This window comes from Agelaius tricolor, unplaced genomic scaffold (genome assembly GCF_023055355.1).
Source record: "Agelaius tricolor isolate 1412-34295 unplaced genomic scaffold, bAgeTri1.0.p SCAF_16, whole genome shotgun sequence".
NCBI classification, from domain to species: domain Eukaryota; kingdom Metazoa; phylum Chordata; class Aves; order Passeriformes; family Icteridae; genus Agelaius; species Agelaius tricolor.
This window is the reverse complement of record NW_027269276.1, coordinates 19,391,268-19,407,704: the sequence shown is the minus strand read 5'-3', so window position 1 is coordinate 19,407,704 and position 16,437 is coordinate 19,391,268. Positions and strand designations below refer to the sequence as shown.

Below are 16,437 nucleotides of genomic sequence, written 5' to 3'. Positions count from 1 at the left end.
TATCAAAACTTTAATAAATCTATAAACTGGATGATCCAGCTGGAAGTCTTTCATCATGCTGCAAAGGACACGAACTGAAATGAGTTTAAAAGATCCTTAACTAGACTGAGGAGCATTCTGAGAATCTGTCTAACTTTTGATATAGTTTTAATTACTCATGATATTACCTGCATTGGTTTTAGGTCTCCTTTGATAGCAATTGTTGGGCATTTATGATACCATGCTGCTGCTAAATTTCTCTGTACCAGTAAAGTCAAACTCACAGGACGTAGAATTTCAGAATCTGGTTGTGAATCTGTGGATAGAATGCATCTAAAAAAAGACAATGGAAGTAACAGAGGGAAAATGTTGACTAGTTGCAGAAGACCAAATAATATCATATTAATCTAGCAAAATTATAGGCATAATTAATTCAAGAATAAACTCATAGGCACTTACACCTCTGCATGCACTCCAGATCAACTCAAGTTACCGTGCTATCATTGCTTTCTTTCCAGGAAGCTTTAGAGATTGCAGACCTGTGACTCTATCTAAAAGCTAAACTTTTTAGTTTAGTTTAGTCACTCCTAAACTTAGCTTGGCAAGGTTTGCTGCTCAGTTTTAGTATGTTCTCATTGCCTTCCATGTTCAAATAGAGAAGAATGCTGCATACAGAACATGGACACTTTTCCTTTACACAGACACTTCAACTCAGGGAAAAGCTCTGTATTTACCTTGATAACTTCAAGTGAGTCAGCTGCACATCCATGTTGTCAATGACTGGAGGAAGAGGAGATTCATCTGAGGACACCAGCTGGAATTCATTCTGAACTCTGATTAAGCCAAGATCAGCTACCAAGGCATTTGATGAAGCTGAAGATTCAGGGACAACTATGACTGGAGCTTTCAAGTTGACATCCATCAGGAGACGGAAGCTCTTTTTGGCAAAGTCCTTCATGCTGGAAGCAGCCATTTCTGCTGCCTGCACAGTGACTGCAGTCAGGGCTTCTTGTGCTGCTTGGAAATTGTTTAGGAAGTTCTATTCACAGGGAGGGAAAAAAGGAAAAGTTCCATGAAAACAAATAAGCTTCTCAAAAAAAGGCAAGCTCGAGGCAAAATGTAAATTTAAGAAAAAATATCAAATGTCATTTAAATATGAAATTGCTAATTCAACCACACTTGTTTCTAAAGAGAAAAACATTAAAATCATGACTAAGCAGAGTTATTTAACTGTGTAATTTTTAAGATATTGTTAAAGGCATCAGCTCCACCCATTACTTCTCCTGTCATCATTCTCCTTGGCAATCTTCTGTAAAGCTGTGCATCTTAACTGGGAACTCTAATGCAAAATCCTTCTATGTGCTTGCACATCAGCTCACCACCAGGCACAGGGCAAAAGGAGCTGATTGCAATTTATCTCATTAAAAAGAACTTTCAATGTCACTAAAAGAACTTAAACTGATGTCTTACCAAGAGAGACATGAAGAACTTATGCAGATAAATTATTTGGATGCAGCCCACTTTGAGAGACATTTTACCATCCACCCTTGACATATCAGCATAGGCCTCCCCTGCAGTGGCATCTGGATAAAGTGACATGTGAAATCTAAACACTTCATCTCCCATGATGGAGACAGCCTGGAAGATTAAGGCCACATAGTTAATACTACCAGGTATTTATGAAACAACAAATATTCCCCCAGAAAGACCCACAGCAACTTAGCAGCAGTACTTGGACACATGGTAGGCACAAAAGGAAACAGAATCCCCTATTTTATAGTACATGCCTCCTCTCACTTGATTATCTATAGCCCATTTTATATTAACCCCTGCTCCTCAGAATTAAACACACCAGTACAAACATAACTAAAAAGAACATTAAATGGAAGAATGTTTTGATTCTCTGAGGGGAAGGAAATTAATCAATACATTTTGCTTAGTATTACATTGTACACTGCATTCTGTTACACAGCAAATTAAACTACAGTGCTGTCACTAAATCACTTGAAAAACTGGGTCTCATCAGCTGTTTACAATCTGCTCAACACATTACCTTTTTATGGATTGTTTTTGGATCAACATTTGTAATTACAATGTCCTCAAGTCTGGAGAACACTTTAATCTCTTTAGGCTTCATAGCCACAGATGCATCCATTCCTGAATGAAACAAAAGAAGGAAGGAAATAAATGCAGTTCAACAAATTTCTAAGAAAACATTTCTGCTAAAGAACAAACAAACAATCAAACCCCCAGAATTATTTACTACTGAATATAAAGAATAATAACAGCTTAGAATCCACCCTTCTGCTATGTAACCATGATTGCTAAGCCTGAGAGAGAAGTCAGGGCCTTGCTGCACATGACAAAGTTGCCAACACAAATTGATTGTAAAAGCAGAGGACAATTCCCCAACAATATCTAGGACCCAGCTATTAAAAAATGGAAATCTGTGTTATCTAAAACATAGTGCCTTCACTTCTTTTAATTTTACTCCACTTAGAAATCGTCTTTGTTTTCTGAGTTAAACATTTTTTTCCTTGCAGATCATTTCATACAATCAAAATATATTTTAACACATGTTAGAGACACCTGCAGTGCACACACTGGCCTTTAGAAGTGAAGGGAGGGAAACAGCCTATTTCTGGCTACAGCCAGTTTGATCTAGTATTTCAATAAAAACCACCTCACCTTGTACCCTAATGTCTGCAATTGTAGAGCTCTGATCACACACTGTAATACTGAAAGCATTTAGCTTTGCAGTGAGCTTTAATTCAGAGACATCCTCATGGGCTGCATCACCAGGCACTGCACAGGAAACACAAGAGACATACAAGGAGTTCACATATTACAAGCTCACTGTTTAAAACAAATATTAGACTAGTAGGTCTGTAAATATATGAACTATTCAAAAGCAACAGTCATTCCCTAAAATAGATGATAATCCTTAGTCAAAATGTGAAATAAGTCATTTATTAAGAGTTTCCTTCAGGCACACAAACTGTCACCAACCATCACAGTCAAAGAGCCATCAAGATTTCTTTTTTCCTCATTAACACCTACTTTTCATGCATTAGTTGCTGAATGCAGTATACACTATTTTATATTTTTATATTTTATATTTTTATATTTTATTATAACACTGTCTCATCACATGAGAAGTGCTCCTCTCTGTGTCAAGTAGTAAAGCCAATTTAGGCATATTAACTGCAGCAACACTGCACAAACAGAAAATGGAACAGCCACTGGACTCAATCCCAATAGTTTTAGGATTAGAAAACCTTGAATTTCACAAACACCACTACAAGCACAAGAATCAACAACACAGGACCTGACAAATATTCAGGAGCTGCCATGCAAAAACTCTTTCTATTTCAAGGTTACAAGATCCATACTTTAACTAAACACACCACCCTTCAGTTCAGAACTCCTCTTTGCCTCCCCAGAGCAGGATTTACTTTCAGCAATGGAAGCACTCTTTAGAGCTCTCAGATTGCAAAGCTACATGGTTGTGACACTAAACCTTTGGAAAGGCTGCACACTGCAACATCATTTATTCAACTTTCATTATGAAAATCAGACCACCACCCAGGGAAAAGTTATATTGAGTAAGGAGAATTTGTAAAATTAAGCAACAGGAAAAATGTCAGCTGGAGTTTTTTTTAATAAGATTATTTTCTCCCCATTTACAGTTGTGCATGTTTGTTTTCCACCAAATAGACTGCAATGCTGTAATTGGAAATAATATCCTGTGAAACTGAAGGTGAGGTGCTGTTAAACAACAGAAGCACAGCCTGTGCAATATGACAATACCTGGTCTAAGAGTGCTTCCTTTTTCCTGTTCTTTCATTGGAGGCTTGTGCTCTGATGATTTCTCAGTACTGGGAAGAGCACCTGATGGAACACTGAAGGTGAGGAAACTCATGATGGAAAGCAAAGCCTCTGTGTGAAGTACAATATCCAAACAGGAAAAGATGACCTAAAAGGAAGGCAAGGAGATAAAGTTATATTTAGTAGCAATTTATACTCTCAGAGCTGCTGTCAACTAAGGAAAAAAGCCTCTTGCTCAATTTCACAAGTATTTGACTCTTCTATCTCCATCCACTTCAACTTCACAAGCTCCAGAACAGATGAGGAGCAGTGGAAGGGAAGCTCACAGCAGCTACAGAGGAACTGTGCCAATCTAAAAGCTGATGCCTCACGTGGCTGTGCCTTTTGAGGACATTCTCTTGAGTTCTGCTGCATTTCCTTTCATTGCTCTGCATTCAGCCCTTTGATTGACAACTTCAGAACCACGTGTGAAGATGTTTTAGGAGCTATGGTACAACAACAACAAAAACCCCACTAAGATCCAAAATTTGCAATCAGAGCAGGGAGTGTGTGAGCAGCAACCCCTCCTGCCAGTGGTACTGAGTGAAACCCAGCATCAGTCACTTATTCCTCACAAGGCCCTTGAGAAGCTGCTTGACCCACCACTACTGGTTTAAAGGAAACATTTTAAAAGCACAATGACATGCTTACTGCAGAAGTCACTGAAGCCATGGAAAAGCACTGATGAATAGCAGCTTTCAGGAGAACTAAAAGGACTAATTGCACTCCAGACCCCTGAGAATGCTGCCTGGACACTCCAGCTCACATCTCAATTTCACTGTTACTGTTACAAGCTCAGAAACACAAGGCCCTGGTTTATCTCTCTGCCAAGTGGATCACTCCAGAAACAAAGCATATGTTAAAGGCCTCAGTTAAAATTCATAAGGACATTTTTCTAACTAGCAAAAAATGTATAGTTTTTAGTTTAAATGAATTATTACAAACAATACTTCAGTAAATAAATAAATCTTTTTTTTCTACCTGGATTTGTTTTTGAAGTAATTAAATATAAAGCAGTAGGTTTTAATGATGAGAGTCAGGGCTTTGGTTTTGGGTTGGTTTTGTTCCCTTTTTGTTCCTCTTCAATGAGAAGAAAAAAGGGAGTAACTAACAGTAGCTGCTATGATTCAGAAAGCTTAAAAAACCAAATTAAGTACATCCAGAACTTACATTGATGTTTTGCTTGGTGTTTTGGTAAGCAGTAACAAAGTCTGGTCCATCAGGATCAGCCTAAAAGGAAAAACAAAAGAAAAGGGACACAGTCAGTCTCTATTGAATTAGCCAATAATTAATTATCAATCATTTTATTAACTGAATTGCTTGAATTTAGCCTACACACAAGGTTTATTCCAATTGCAAAAGAAAACAAAGGAAAGTGATGAAGCCTGAACAGACAAGTTCTTCAAATAATGCCCAAGCAAGATAACCAGACTGGTTTACTCACAATGCTCTGCTCAGAGACATTTCACAGCACATATTTTGTGAAAATTCAACTGGCCAGTTACAAAACTTTGTCTCATCTAGAATCTATTTAAACTGGATCAATTAATGCTTAACCCTTTGCCAGTACAAATGAATCTATTTTTCACTCTGTAAATGATGCCAGTCCAGATAGGAGTACTGAGGAGCCCACTGGCTCTACAACCTAGCAGATCCCCAAGTGTTCATGCCATTTCCAAAGGCTTTTTTAAGCTACCAACATGTCACTCTCCAAATGGCACTTTTATCACCTGTGGGGTCACTCTTCACTTGCACAGGCAAAGACCACCACACCTGCTCACTTTCACACAGGTGCTCATTTGTGCTGTACACACAGAACACAAACATTTGTCTTGCCAGTGATTTCAGTAACAGCATTGACTTATAAAAGCTAAATGGAAGCAGTGGAGAATGAAATGAAATGTTCAACTGAAAAACAGGTATTTGGGAAAAGGCCTGGGTAAGTTTTAGACACAAATCTACAGGCTAAGTATGGAAGCCTTACTTTCCTCCCCCTGTAATTTTACTGAAAATGTATTGAAACCTTAATATATTCCATTTTCAAAAGATGTTCATCTGTCTCACTTGAGGAATTAAGAATGCAAAGAGGATCTCCTTTTGAGTCTGCAAACAAAGAAATAAAAATGTAAAGTGTTTCCACTCACAAGCTTTACTCCACCTATGTGCAATGACTCCATGCTAATTCTCTATTCCATACTAATTAAATATTCTTCTTGCTGAAATAGTGAAAGTAAACAGCTATTTTCACTGAGAAGCTAGACATGAAGCATTATTTTGTGAAATGCTACATTCACTTCATTCTAAATTAAACTAGTAAAAATTAACTTATCTTGCTCTTGAAGCAAGACTTAAAATTGAAACTTCTTTGCATTCCTACCTTCATGTTTTCATACTCAAAACCTTACTTTTCTCCTTTGGATAAATGGCTATTTCAGTTATCACTTCGCTGTCACTTTGAATTGTGACCTGACCAACCAAAGAAGCATTTCCAGTGCTGCCAGCACTGCTCATAAAGCACAGAATCAGAAGCCCATCAAAACCCACTGAACAGTTGGAATACTTCTCAGGAACATTCCTGCTCAGAGTGTTCCGCTCACTCAAATACATGAACTCTAACTCTAGCAATGGCAGTCAAACTTGGTAGCAGGTAAAAGAGATGAATTCCATCTAAATTACCCTTTCCCTTCCCCTCAGTATTGGTTGCTATATGTTATCCTCTGGCTGTAAATCCAGTTGCATGCACTCAACTGATTGTATCAGTTCCCTAGAAGACTCACCATGTATTTCAGTGCATCTCATTGTGATTTTCTTCAGATATGCTGCTGCAGCCAATTCATGATTTCTAATTTTGGTTTTGGTCCCAAGCTGTAGCACAGTCAGAATATGTAATGGATATCTCTCCTTCTGAACCTGCTTCATCAAGGTTATTACAACCTTGAATATAGAAAGGAAAATAAGTTCAGTATTTCAGTGAAGCTGTTCAGACACAGCAGGCAGTTATAAACAGGCTAAATGTGAAACATAAGATTAATCTAAACATTTTGCATTTTTATAAATAGACCCTATAAGACCAATTTGCTGAAGATTTCCCCTGGCCCCTGCTCTCTTCCTCTTGTTTGGTTTCTTTTAGTTGCCAAGTCAAACTGCTAAAAAGGACTTTACAGCCCACTACTTCTAAGAAACAGATGAGAACAGGGCTCAGACTGAGTAAGTTGTACAGATGGATACATACCTCTTTGATTTCAAAATTAAGTAGCATATTGATTACATCTTCATTTGATGTTGTTTTTCTCTTTTCAGACAGCATTCCTTCTGAAACACTCTTATCCTGTGTCAAAACTGATCTCTCCAGTTCTTTCATTTTACCTGGAACATTCAATATATTGCTTAACTTTTGAAACTGCCATCATTTGTTTAGCTCAAGAAACACATCCAATTCTTTTATCCATTTAGATGGATTACATTCACCTTAGATAAACTAGCAATATTTCCATAAGCAGAGCCTTTAACTTCAGAGCATGAAGGGGAAATAGAAACATGTTCTGGCAATAGGATGACTCTGACATCTCAATAACTTGCTAGTTCCTTGACAACTTAGCCAACACAATTACCAAATTTTGTCTTGTAATGTTTCCAATTTTTTTAAGTATCAGAGTATGAACACTGTCCTTGCAAAATTAAAGAGTTTATCAGTTAGACTCAGCTTATTACCATACTCTCAGATCTAAACTTCCTTTCCAGAAAATAAATGCTTTTCCTTACTCCTGAAAGCAAACACACTTAGTATTCACAATAAATTCCATCTCTGACCTTCCTTTGGCAGCACTGATTTTGCATCCTTTTGAGTTTCTTCTGCTTCACCCAGGTTTTCCGTCAACACTTTGAGACAGACATTCAAGTCCTCTTGACTTAACACAACCTAAAAAGTTGCAGATCACAATTCTCAGGAGAAACACATTGTTCCTTGAACTTATCACCTGCTAACAAAGCAGAACAATGTTTCCTGGCAAGAAGAGAGCTTATTTACAGCTATTTTGCCAGCAGAATCATCCCTTCAATAAGAAAATTAAATTCTTTCAACCACTGATTGTAAAGGTCTGAGGAGATTAAAGGTTTTGACCTCCAGTGCTGTATCAATATACATTGCAGCATTTAATGTACCTATCCTTTTAGTACATTCCTGTCAATGACATGCTCCTCCATGATACTTTAATTTCAGTTTCACCCAAGATGTCCCTGGTACTTTCTTTCACTGTACATAAAATGCCACAACAAACAAGTATCCCACTCAAGGATGATGGGAAGGTAGGAAGCTGGAGTTACTAAAGCAAATGTTTGCATTCATTTAAACTCCTCTCAAGAAGATCCCATTTGTAAAGAAAAAAAAACCAAAACACTTCAAAGAATTCTTGCTCAGGGAACTGGTCACAAAACCATTTCTGTGATCTTCTCAAACTACTGCATTCATCTAGGTGGGGTTAAATCCTATTTCTTTGCTGAAATCCACTCCACACCTATTAAAAATTAGCAGCTTGTTGCCACTTTGTGCCCAGAAATAACATCAGGGTTGCTCTCAGGGTAAGTATTATCACCATCTTTTCACAGACTTACATTCATTGTATCCAGATACCCTGTGACCTCCAGCACTGGTAACTTGTGAAACCAAGCTGCAGAGAGATTTCGTTTCACAGACAGGCTTAAATTAATAGGGTGAAGTATCTGAATATCTGGATGTGTCAAATCTGTCTCCAAAGTGATCCTTGAAACACAGAAAGGAAAGAAAGAAAACAGCTGGAAGGTTGGAAGTCACATGTTAAATTTTTGAAAATCTTAAAATCTCAAATGCAGCACCAAACACTTTGCTAAGCAGAACAGTTTCTGATTTTATTACTGATCTAACTAAGATAAAAGGCATTTCAATACCAAATATTTGACACTAGTACCAATCATGGTTTCTAGGCAAGAACATTCATGTTCTACAGAGCATTAGCCACCATACCTGGATAGCTTCAGCTTTGTCAGCTGCACATCCATTTTGTCAATGACTGGAGGGAGTGAGCTGCCTTCTGAGGACACCAAGACAAAGTGGTTCTGAACCTTAATCAAGCCCAGGTCTATCACTACTGCATTGGGGGAAGTGGAGGACTGGGGGATGACCAGAACTGGTGCTTTCAGGTGAATGTCCATCGCAAGGCGGAAACTCCTTTGGGCCAGGTCTTTCACACTGCTGGCAGCCTTCTCTGCAGCTTGGACTGTAGCAGCACTCAGTGTCTCCTTGGCTGTCTGGAAGTTGTTCAAGAAGGTCTAGAAAAGCAGTTGAAGAGAATGGAGAAATGTCTGTAAATAGTTTTTACTCTAGGTTCCTTTTTCATTTTCCACCATCATCCACCAATTATTGCTGCCAATTATGCTGCCTGCTTCAATGGGAGTTGAATTTTCCACAGCAAAGACAGCTGAGTACTTCCTGTCATGGCCTCTAATGAAGGGTCAAAGAAGTACTAACCCGTGCAATCCACTTATTCTAAATTCATCTCTATTTTTCCTTCTTTCCTCAGCTCATTAGCTTTTAGGGACACAATTCTGAAAGCTCCTCTTGCCCTCCCTGAATAGTATTGAATTCCTATTAAAGAACCTATTGAATGAGAGAAAGCCCACTGGTGCTTTATTGAAAAAGCTATCAAAAGCTATCAAACACACTGATATTTACACTGGTTAATTTGCAGGCATCATGACACCCACCTTGCAGGAAGATTTTCCTCTAGTGTTAGCTCTGATATGTCTGCAATGAACTCAGAATTTTGCTAGGACTGGAAAGGGCAGCAAACATAAAACCCCCAAACTACCTCAATAGCACCAAGTTTTTCTCTATTTCCAAAACTGAGAGTGGGAAGTGACCCAATTGAAATTTAAATCAGTTACTAACCAAAGTTTTTAATAGTACACAGGAAAAATTAAACCCATCCCTTCTCTTTCAGGAAATGAAATCTAACACTTGTACTGAGAGCACAGCCCCACTAATCTGAGAATGCTGCAGAAAGACAGAAAGGGAAATAAGACTTACCAGGAGAGACATGAGAAATTTGTGAAGGTACACCAGCTGGATGCAGCCCACTTTCAAACATACAGAACCATCCACTTTTGACATGTCAGTGTAGGCTTCTCCCTCAGTAGCATGAGGATTTAATGTCAGATTGAAACTGAAAACTTCATCTCCCACTATAGACACAGCCTAGAAAGAGAAACAGCACCCACCAGCCATCAGCAGCTTCTACAAAAGTAATGACACAAAGAACTAAAGATACCATCAGCCTATCAGATTACAAGTTAGATTATTGGTTTTTCTAATCCCTTCAGAAATCCATTCCAGTAAAATGAAATTTTTTCTTTATGATGTCCCTTATTTGAAAATACTTATTCACGACAAATCAAATACTTTTACAAGAGTGGAATGTGTATTACATTTCACTTTTATACACATCAAACTAACCAAGAATCAAGTAAAAGTTAAAATCTTGTAGTTGAGTACTTTTTTATGAAGGGTCCTTGAATCAACATCTATGACAACTATGTCCTTAAGTCGGGCAAAGAACTCAGTTTGGCTTGGCTGAAGGCAAAGAGATGAGTCAAGACCTGCAAAGTACAAAAACAGAAACAGTCTTGCACAGCAGAAGTGACATTAAACAGAGTCTTGCACAGCAGAAGTAACAGTTATTTTGAGGGTGGGGACACCAGCAGAGGAAGTGAGAAAAAGTTACTAAGTTACTTTAGAATGACTGTACTACAGCTTCAACCAAAACTAAATAGAAATACTTGTAATACAAATACTGTCTCAACATCAATCATCTCTGGAAATAACTGAGCAACTACTCTAGAAAAATAATCAATCCTCCACTTCTTAATAAGCAAGCAATTGAGTGAATGCATCTCAAGCTATTGAGTGAATGCATCTCAAGCTACTGAGTGAATGCATCTCAAGCTATTGAGTGAATGCATCTCAAGCTACTGAGTGAATGCATCTCAAGCTACTGAGTGAATGCATCTCAAGCTATTGAGTGAATGCATCTCAAGCTACTGAGTGAATGCATCTCAAGCTATTGAGTGAATGCATCTCAAGCTATTGAGTGAATGCATTTCAAGCTATTGAGTGAATGCATCTCAAGCTATTGAGTGAAGGCATTGATATTTTCTATTAGGAAAGATGTTACTATACTGAACTATTTGAATCCAGTATTTTTGCATACATAATCTTGTGTGAATACATTTTATGATCTAGAGATGGGCACAAGCAAAAGACTTTATGAACTGCAGTACTAATCTTGCATATCACACATTCTTAAATATTCCTGAGAGTGTTAGCAACTATGAGGATGGCAGCTAAAGTCAGACAAAAGTGAAACTCCCCAAAGAATTATTGATAGCCCTTCCAAGGGGTAACACCAATCAAGAAAACAAAACCAAAACAAGGAACCCAAACAAACCCCGAGGGTTAAAAACTGAAGAAAACATTTTGAAGGGGTTTTCTTACCCTACATCATAATTTATCCTAAATAACTTTACAGTATACCATAAAATATCTTAGTACACCATGAGAAACACTTAGTACAACATGAAAAGCCATAATCAAACTCCCTCAAAGGATGAACCTAATCATTTGAGCAATAACAGCACATCTTTCTAGCTGGAGGCCAAAACCTTACGACAGACTTGAAGGCTGACTTAGAAAACAAGACAACAAGCCATTCTTGCACAGATAACAATAAATAAACAAATAAATCAAAACAGATGCTGCATGTTTACACCCTTTTTTCAGTCCAATGATTAGCAATTGCTTTGAAACTAAATTACCAGAGCAGTTACTTCTAATAAGGAATTTAATACCTTGTATCTTGATCTCTGCAATGTTCTTTTTTTCATCACAAATATTTAAACAGAAGGCATCCAGCTTGGCAAAAAGCTTGAAGTCAAACACATCCTTATCCTTGGAAGGTTTAGACACTGGAAATAAGAGAAGGTGGGATTTTCAAGGCACCTATGACTCATATTTTGACTTTCATCTTTATTTCCACAAAGCTCATCATGTTTCTCTGGATTTGCTTTGCCAGTATGCAACACATCCTTCTAGAACCATCATATGGATAATCACAACTGTACCTTTCTTCAATCTAGAGTCATCTTCTTGCTTTTTTTCTTTGGATGCTGTCTCTCCACTTCTGTCACTGCCTGATGGACTAACAGCTGTTAGAAAACTGACAGCAGACATAAGGGCCTCTGTGTGCAACAGGAGGTTCAGTGATGAAAAAGTCACCTGTTGAAAACATGAGAGTCCATAGGATCAAACAGTGAGTTCCAGGTGTCAGAGTGAGGTGCAAAAGCACCCAGTGCAACAGAACCATTCCTGAGAAAGAGAAAAGCTGCATGAGTGGCAGCAACAGATCATAAAGGGAAAAGCTTTCTGTAAAGCAGAATGGGGATAAGCTTAGAAATTAGGGAACCTAGCAAGAATCCAGCTCTTACAGCTGCAACTGCTAACCTGTAACCTCCACAGTACAAAAAAAGTGATGCAAAATTAATTTTGTCAAACACAGCCTTGGGCTTGAATGCTCCTGCAATAACAGTAGTACAGCAGGTAGCTGACATGTAGATATTTAGAATATGGGTATTCCTCAAAAACTCCACTAAGGAGTCTAAAAGATGAGTCAGTGCATGCTGTGTAGCTTAAGAAAGGTTGTCCACTTGAATGGCCTTGAGACTGCAAACAGAGCCCAAATGCAATTCTTCCAGGCACAGAAGTGCCAGTGCAGAGCTGCAAGGCAGCAGCAGCTCCAGGTGATGTACAGAAAATTGAGTTCTCTTGGCATTAGCACCAGCCCATAGGATGAAGACAGGTAACTCAGCAGCACTGCAGTGTCAGAACTCTCATCTCCTGCTGCAGCTTCAGGAACTGCTTTTGGCAAAAACATTGCAGTAATTAAAGCTCTCCAATGAAATCTATAGACATCCTAAAACTATTACATAACAAATGAATTATTTCAGTCTTCATATTAAAATAAGGCAGGTAAAATAATGCCATAAAGGTCTAAAGAGGAGAAATAACCTATCCAAACACCATCCTTTCAAGATCATCTATTTCAAGAAAGGTACATTCAAGAATGCCTCAAGCCACTCTTTTTCTTTCTGACTCAGAAAGACACCATTAGTAAAATAAAAAATCACAGTCAGAGATGGATTTAGACTTCTTCTAAAAGCCAGTAGAGTGCTGAATATGTGGCACTCACAACACAGATTATTTGATGTGAAAGATTTTGTGACTCCACTGTAGTTTCCCACACTGGGCCCCTGAATGTCATGATCCCTGATGCATGAGAAGGTGCATTTTTATAGCAGTTTGAATTTCATCCACATAAGCTAGACAGACACTTTTTCAGCAGTTCAACAGACAAATATTCTGCTCTAAAGTGGAATAAAAATTTTCAAGGATGTTTTAACTCTTGAAGTCTCCTGCTGGAAGGCAGGAAAACAGGAAAGCAAAACAAGTCTTATTAATTCCCCTGTTCTGAGCAAGCCAACCAAAAGAAAATAAGCAATAAAATCTGTAAATACTCACTTGAATCATCTGTTCAGTGTTGTTAAAAATTGTCTGAAACTGTGGCCCATTTCTGTCAGCCTGAAAACAATGATTTGCATGATGTTTAATATTAATTTCAACCAGTCACTGTTCTCTTCAGAAGATACAAAATAATCCAACTAGCTCTGAATAGTAGGTATAGGACTATATATAGACTATATATTAAGAACGTTTAGAAATGCTTTAAAAATAATTTTAAAAAGCTTAGTGTATACCTTGACATATTCCACTTTCAGCAGGTCTAAGCCAGGCTTGTCTGAGGAACTAATTAGATGAATGGGTGTTTTTTTACCTGTAAAACACCACAGGAGATAAACAAGAATTATTAAACAGATAAACAGAATCATTTCTGTTCTTTCAGAGAACCAAAAAATTGTGCCTTGAAGGTAGGGATTAACTTTCAGTACCATTTGCCAAAATACATTGCACCACCAAATATGAGTCACTGCTTTCCCTTTGTTAAACCCAAAATGGCAAATCCCTCCTCCACCCAAAGACTGAGCTCTGAGGCATTTATTTATCCTATAAGCATTATGGTGACAGTCCAGAGCTTATCAATTCTATCAGTTCCACAAGCACTGCAATGGACAGCTGCACATCAGCTGGGAAACTGGAACAACATCTGCATTTCAGAGAGCACAAGGCACAGGGGAGCCCCAACTAATTGTACACACACACACAAATCCACCTCTCTGCCACTGCTTCTTACCTCCAATTCCATAGTAATCCAAGCTGATCTTCTTCAAGTAAGATACAGCTGCTAAATGGTAGGTTTTGACAGTAGCCTCTGTCCCAAGATGCATTACATCAAATACAAGCACTGTTTCCTCAATTTGCTTTTGTCTGGTGAGTTCTACTAAAACCTGGATGAAGAAGAAATACAGTTATGCCATCTTCTCACATGCAGTATTCTCACCATTTAAACCAACCACAAAAGTGCAAGATCACTGCCCTCCCTGCTTTGTCAGAAGCACTGTTTTTATTACACATTTTAGAGTATATAATAGAAAGAAGTGACTGATGCTGAAAGATATAAATACAAAAAACATTTGGGGATTTTCTCTTTGCAAGAGACCTGCCTGGGACTGAGTTTGTTTCTCCAGTGCAAAGTTCCCATTTCCAACCCCCCAATTATGAGTTGGTACTATTTTTTTCTAGTAAAAATACTCCAATAAGGGACTTCTTTCTTTTTTTTTTAATGCATCTATGTGTATGCATCATGTTTTATTTATATGCATCCCATGCAGACAAGAAATATCTCATATGCATAGAAATATGTATGTGTATACATGAAGGTTTTTTTGTTTGGTGATTATGTTTCTGCATCCACTAATCTGGAGAATACCGGTAAAAGAATATTGGATATTTTTTTAAGTATTCTTTAGGCAGGGGAAAACAGAATTAGAGACTTACTTCTTTAATTTCAAACTTGAGGTGAAGATCTGTCAGCTCCTCCTGAGCAGGCTCCTCTTTTCTTATTTCTTCTCCTTTAATTACTGAACTGTCAGTTGGTTCAGAGCTTTCCTCAAAATCAAAATATTCTTCTTCAGAGTCTACAGAAGCAAAATGACTTTGTCAGTGAACTTTTTCCAGAAACAGGGCTAAATATCCCACTCTCTCTTTCCCATTCCAATTGCATTTTTAACAGCATGATCACTTGAAATCTAACTTGATAAAATAAACTTTAGCTCTATACTGGTCTCTTAGCCACTGAATGAGAAGTGAAGGAAATTAAAGCCCAATAAAGGCAGCACTAGAGTCTAAAGGCATCATTAGACTTCCAAGAACACATAACAAAGTAATAATAAGAGAAACTCCAGGAAACAAGTGTCCATAGGTAATTCTTCTCTAGAACAGCCATGAAAATAAATGCTCAAATCCAGAGTAAAAACAGTAATTTCTCAGTAATGTGTTATTCTGGTTCTGCCTTTTCAGAAAAAGGAGAGCTTTGCTAATACAAAAGTCAGAACAACCTAATAGAGTTAGTATTTACAGTTCACTTATTTGAAGAGGTTGTTTATGCATAATCTTAATTTTTTTTTAAGAAGTGGGTTTGCTTTTTAGAAAAAGCAAGTTTATTCACCTGAGGTAACATCAGCATCTTAATCAAATCTCCTTATGTGTTTGAGGGTAGATATGACCCACCCTGCTCATCTCTGCTGTCCTTACATGTGTTAACATCAATAACAGCATGAAAATATCAGCTATCCCCTAATTATGGCTGCTACAACCTTTACAAAGACCCATCTGTAGCCTCTTACCTGACACCATTTCTGCTAACAGCTGGGGTGTACTAAGCAACCCTTTACCAACAACAGGAATTGTGGGGATAGCTGCTACCTGGAGGGAAAGAAAAGAGCAAAATTACCAACACAGTATTTTAAAGTTTAGATAACTTGGTATGTTCACATTTTCTAGTGATGATGAATGCTCCACAGGGCTTTCCCCACCTTCTTTGGCAAGGTCAGCTCTGCCAATTCTTCTATTGAAACCAGCAGGACAATGACACAGGCTCCACCATGGCTTGAGGAAGCCCAGAATGTTCTGATGGTAAGTCAATAAAGACACTAATGATGTTTTTTTACTTGTTTGGGGGTTTTTTTAAGCTTTTTTAGTTGCAGCCAGCTTACCTTTGTGCTTGGAACTGACATGGATGACTTCTGAGGCAGTGGAATGCTATCAATCAGATCAGAGATTGCCTTGATTTTCTGGTCAGAGAGTCTGACATGCACCAAAGGAAGTCCTCCTGACACTTTAAACCTTTTTAAAACAAACAACTGATTAAACTCCTATCCAAAAGGTAGCAATTCCTCATTTAAATCTTAACAATATAGATACTCCTCTGTAGAGATCACATCACAGTAAAGCCAGGGATCCTGCATTCAAACAAGGCTTGGATTTAAGCAGGAGTCAGTAACCAGCAAAGGCTTCAGAGAATCGCTATCCAAAAAAGATTTTGCCAACAG

The 16,437-nt window shown here is 38.0% G+C and overlaps 1 protein-coding gene across 4 annotated transcripts in view; it reads right to left on the bottom strand.

Moving 5' to 3' along the window:
- VPS13C (vacuolar protein sorting 13 homolog C) overlaps positions 1 to 16,437 on the bottom strand; it is a 77,284-nt gene that overhangs the window by 38,732 nt on the left and 22,115 nt on the right. For all 4 annotated transcript variants that reach the window (XR_011681497.1, XM_071442016.1, XM_071442018.1 and 1 more), the window contains 23 exons: positions 16,102 to 16,231; positions 15,733 to 15,811; positions 14,885 to 15,024; positions 14,181 to 14,334; positions 13,687 to 13,763; positions 13,451 to 13,510; positions 11,998 to 12,151; positions 11,725 to 11,841; positions 10,373 to 10,476; positions 9,908 to 10,075; positions 8,846 to 9,150; positions 8,458 to 8,605; positions 7,657 to 7,765; positions 7,079 to 7,212; positions 6,624 to 6,780; positions 5,870 to 5,949; positions 5,017 to 5,076; positions 3,790 to 3,955; positions 2,668 to 2,784; positions 2,033 to 2,136; positions 1,450 to 1,617; positions 714 to 1,018; positions 168 to 312 (listed from right to left, as the gene is read on the bottom strand). Coding sequence is in view for 3 of the 4 variants with exons in the window: in XM_071442016.1 (XP_071298117.1) it covers positions 168 to 312; positions 714 to 1,018; positions 1,450 to 1,617; positions 2,033 to 2,136; positions 2,668 to 2,784; positions 3,790 to 3,955; positions 5,017 to 5,076; positions 5,870 to 5,949; positions 6,624 to 6,780; positions 7,079 to 7,212; positions 7,657 to 7,765; positions 8,458 to 8,605; positions 8,846 to 9,150; positions 9,908 to 10,075; positions 10,373 to 10,476; positions 11,725 to 11,841; positions 11,998 to 12,151; positions 13,451 to 13,510; positions 13,687 to 13,763; positions 14,181 to 14,334; positions 14,885 to 15,024; positions 15,733 to 15,811; positions 16,102 to 16,231 (3,181 nt within the window). In the remaining variant the exon portion in view is untranslated. The remainder of the gene's footprint in view (positions 1 to 167; positions 313 to 713; positions 1,019 to 1,449; positions 1,618 to 2,032; positions 2,137 to 2,667; positions 2,785 to 3,789; positions 3,956 to 5,016; positions 5,077 to 5,869; positions 5,950 to 6,623; positions 6,781 to 7,078; positions 7,213 to 7,656; positions 7,766 to 8,457; positions 8,606 to 8,845; positions 9,151 to 9,907; positions 10,076 to 10,372; positions 10,477 to 11,724; positions 11,842 to 11,997; positions 12,152 to 13,450; positions 13,511 to 13,686; positions 13,764 to 14,180; positions 14,335 to 14,884; positions 15,025 to 15,732; positions 15,812 to 16,101; positions 16,232 to 16,437) is intronic.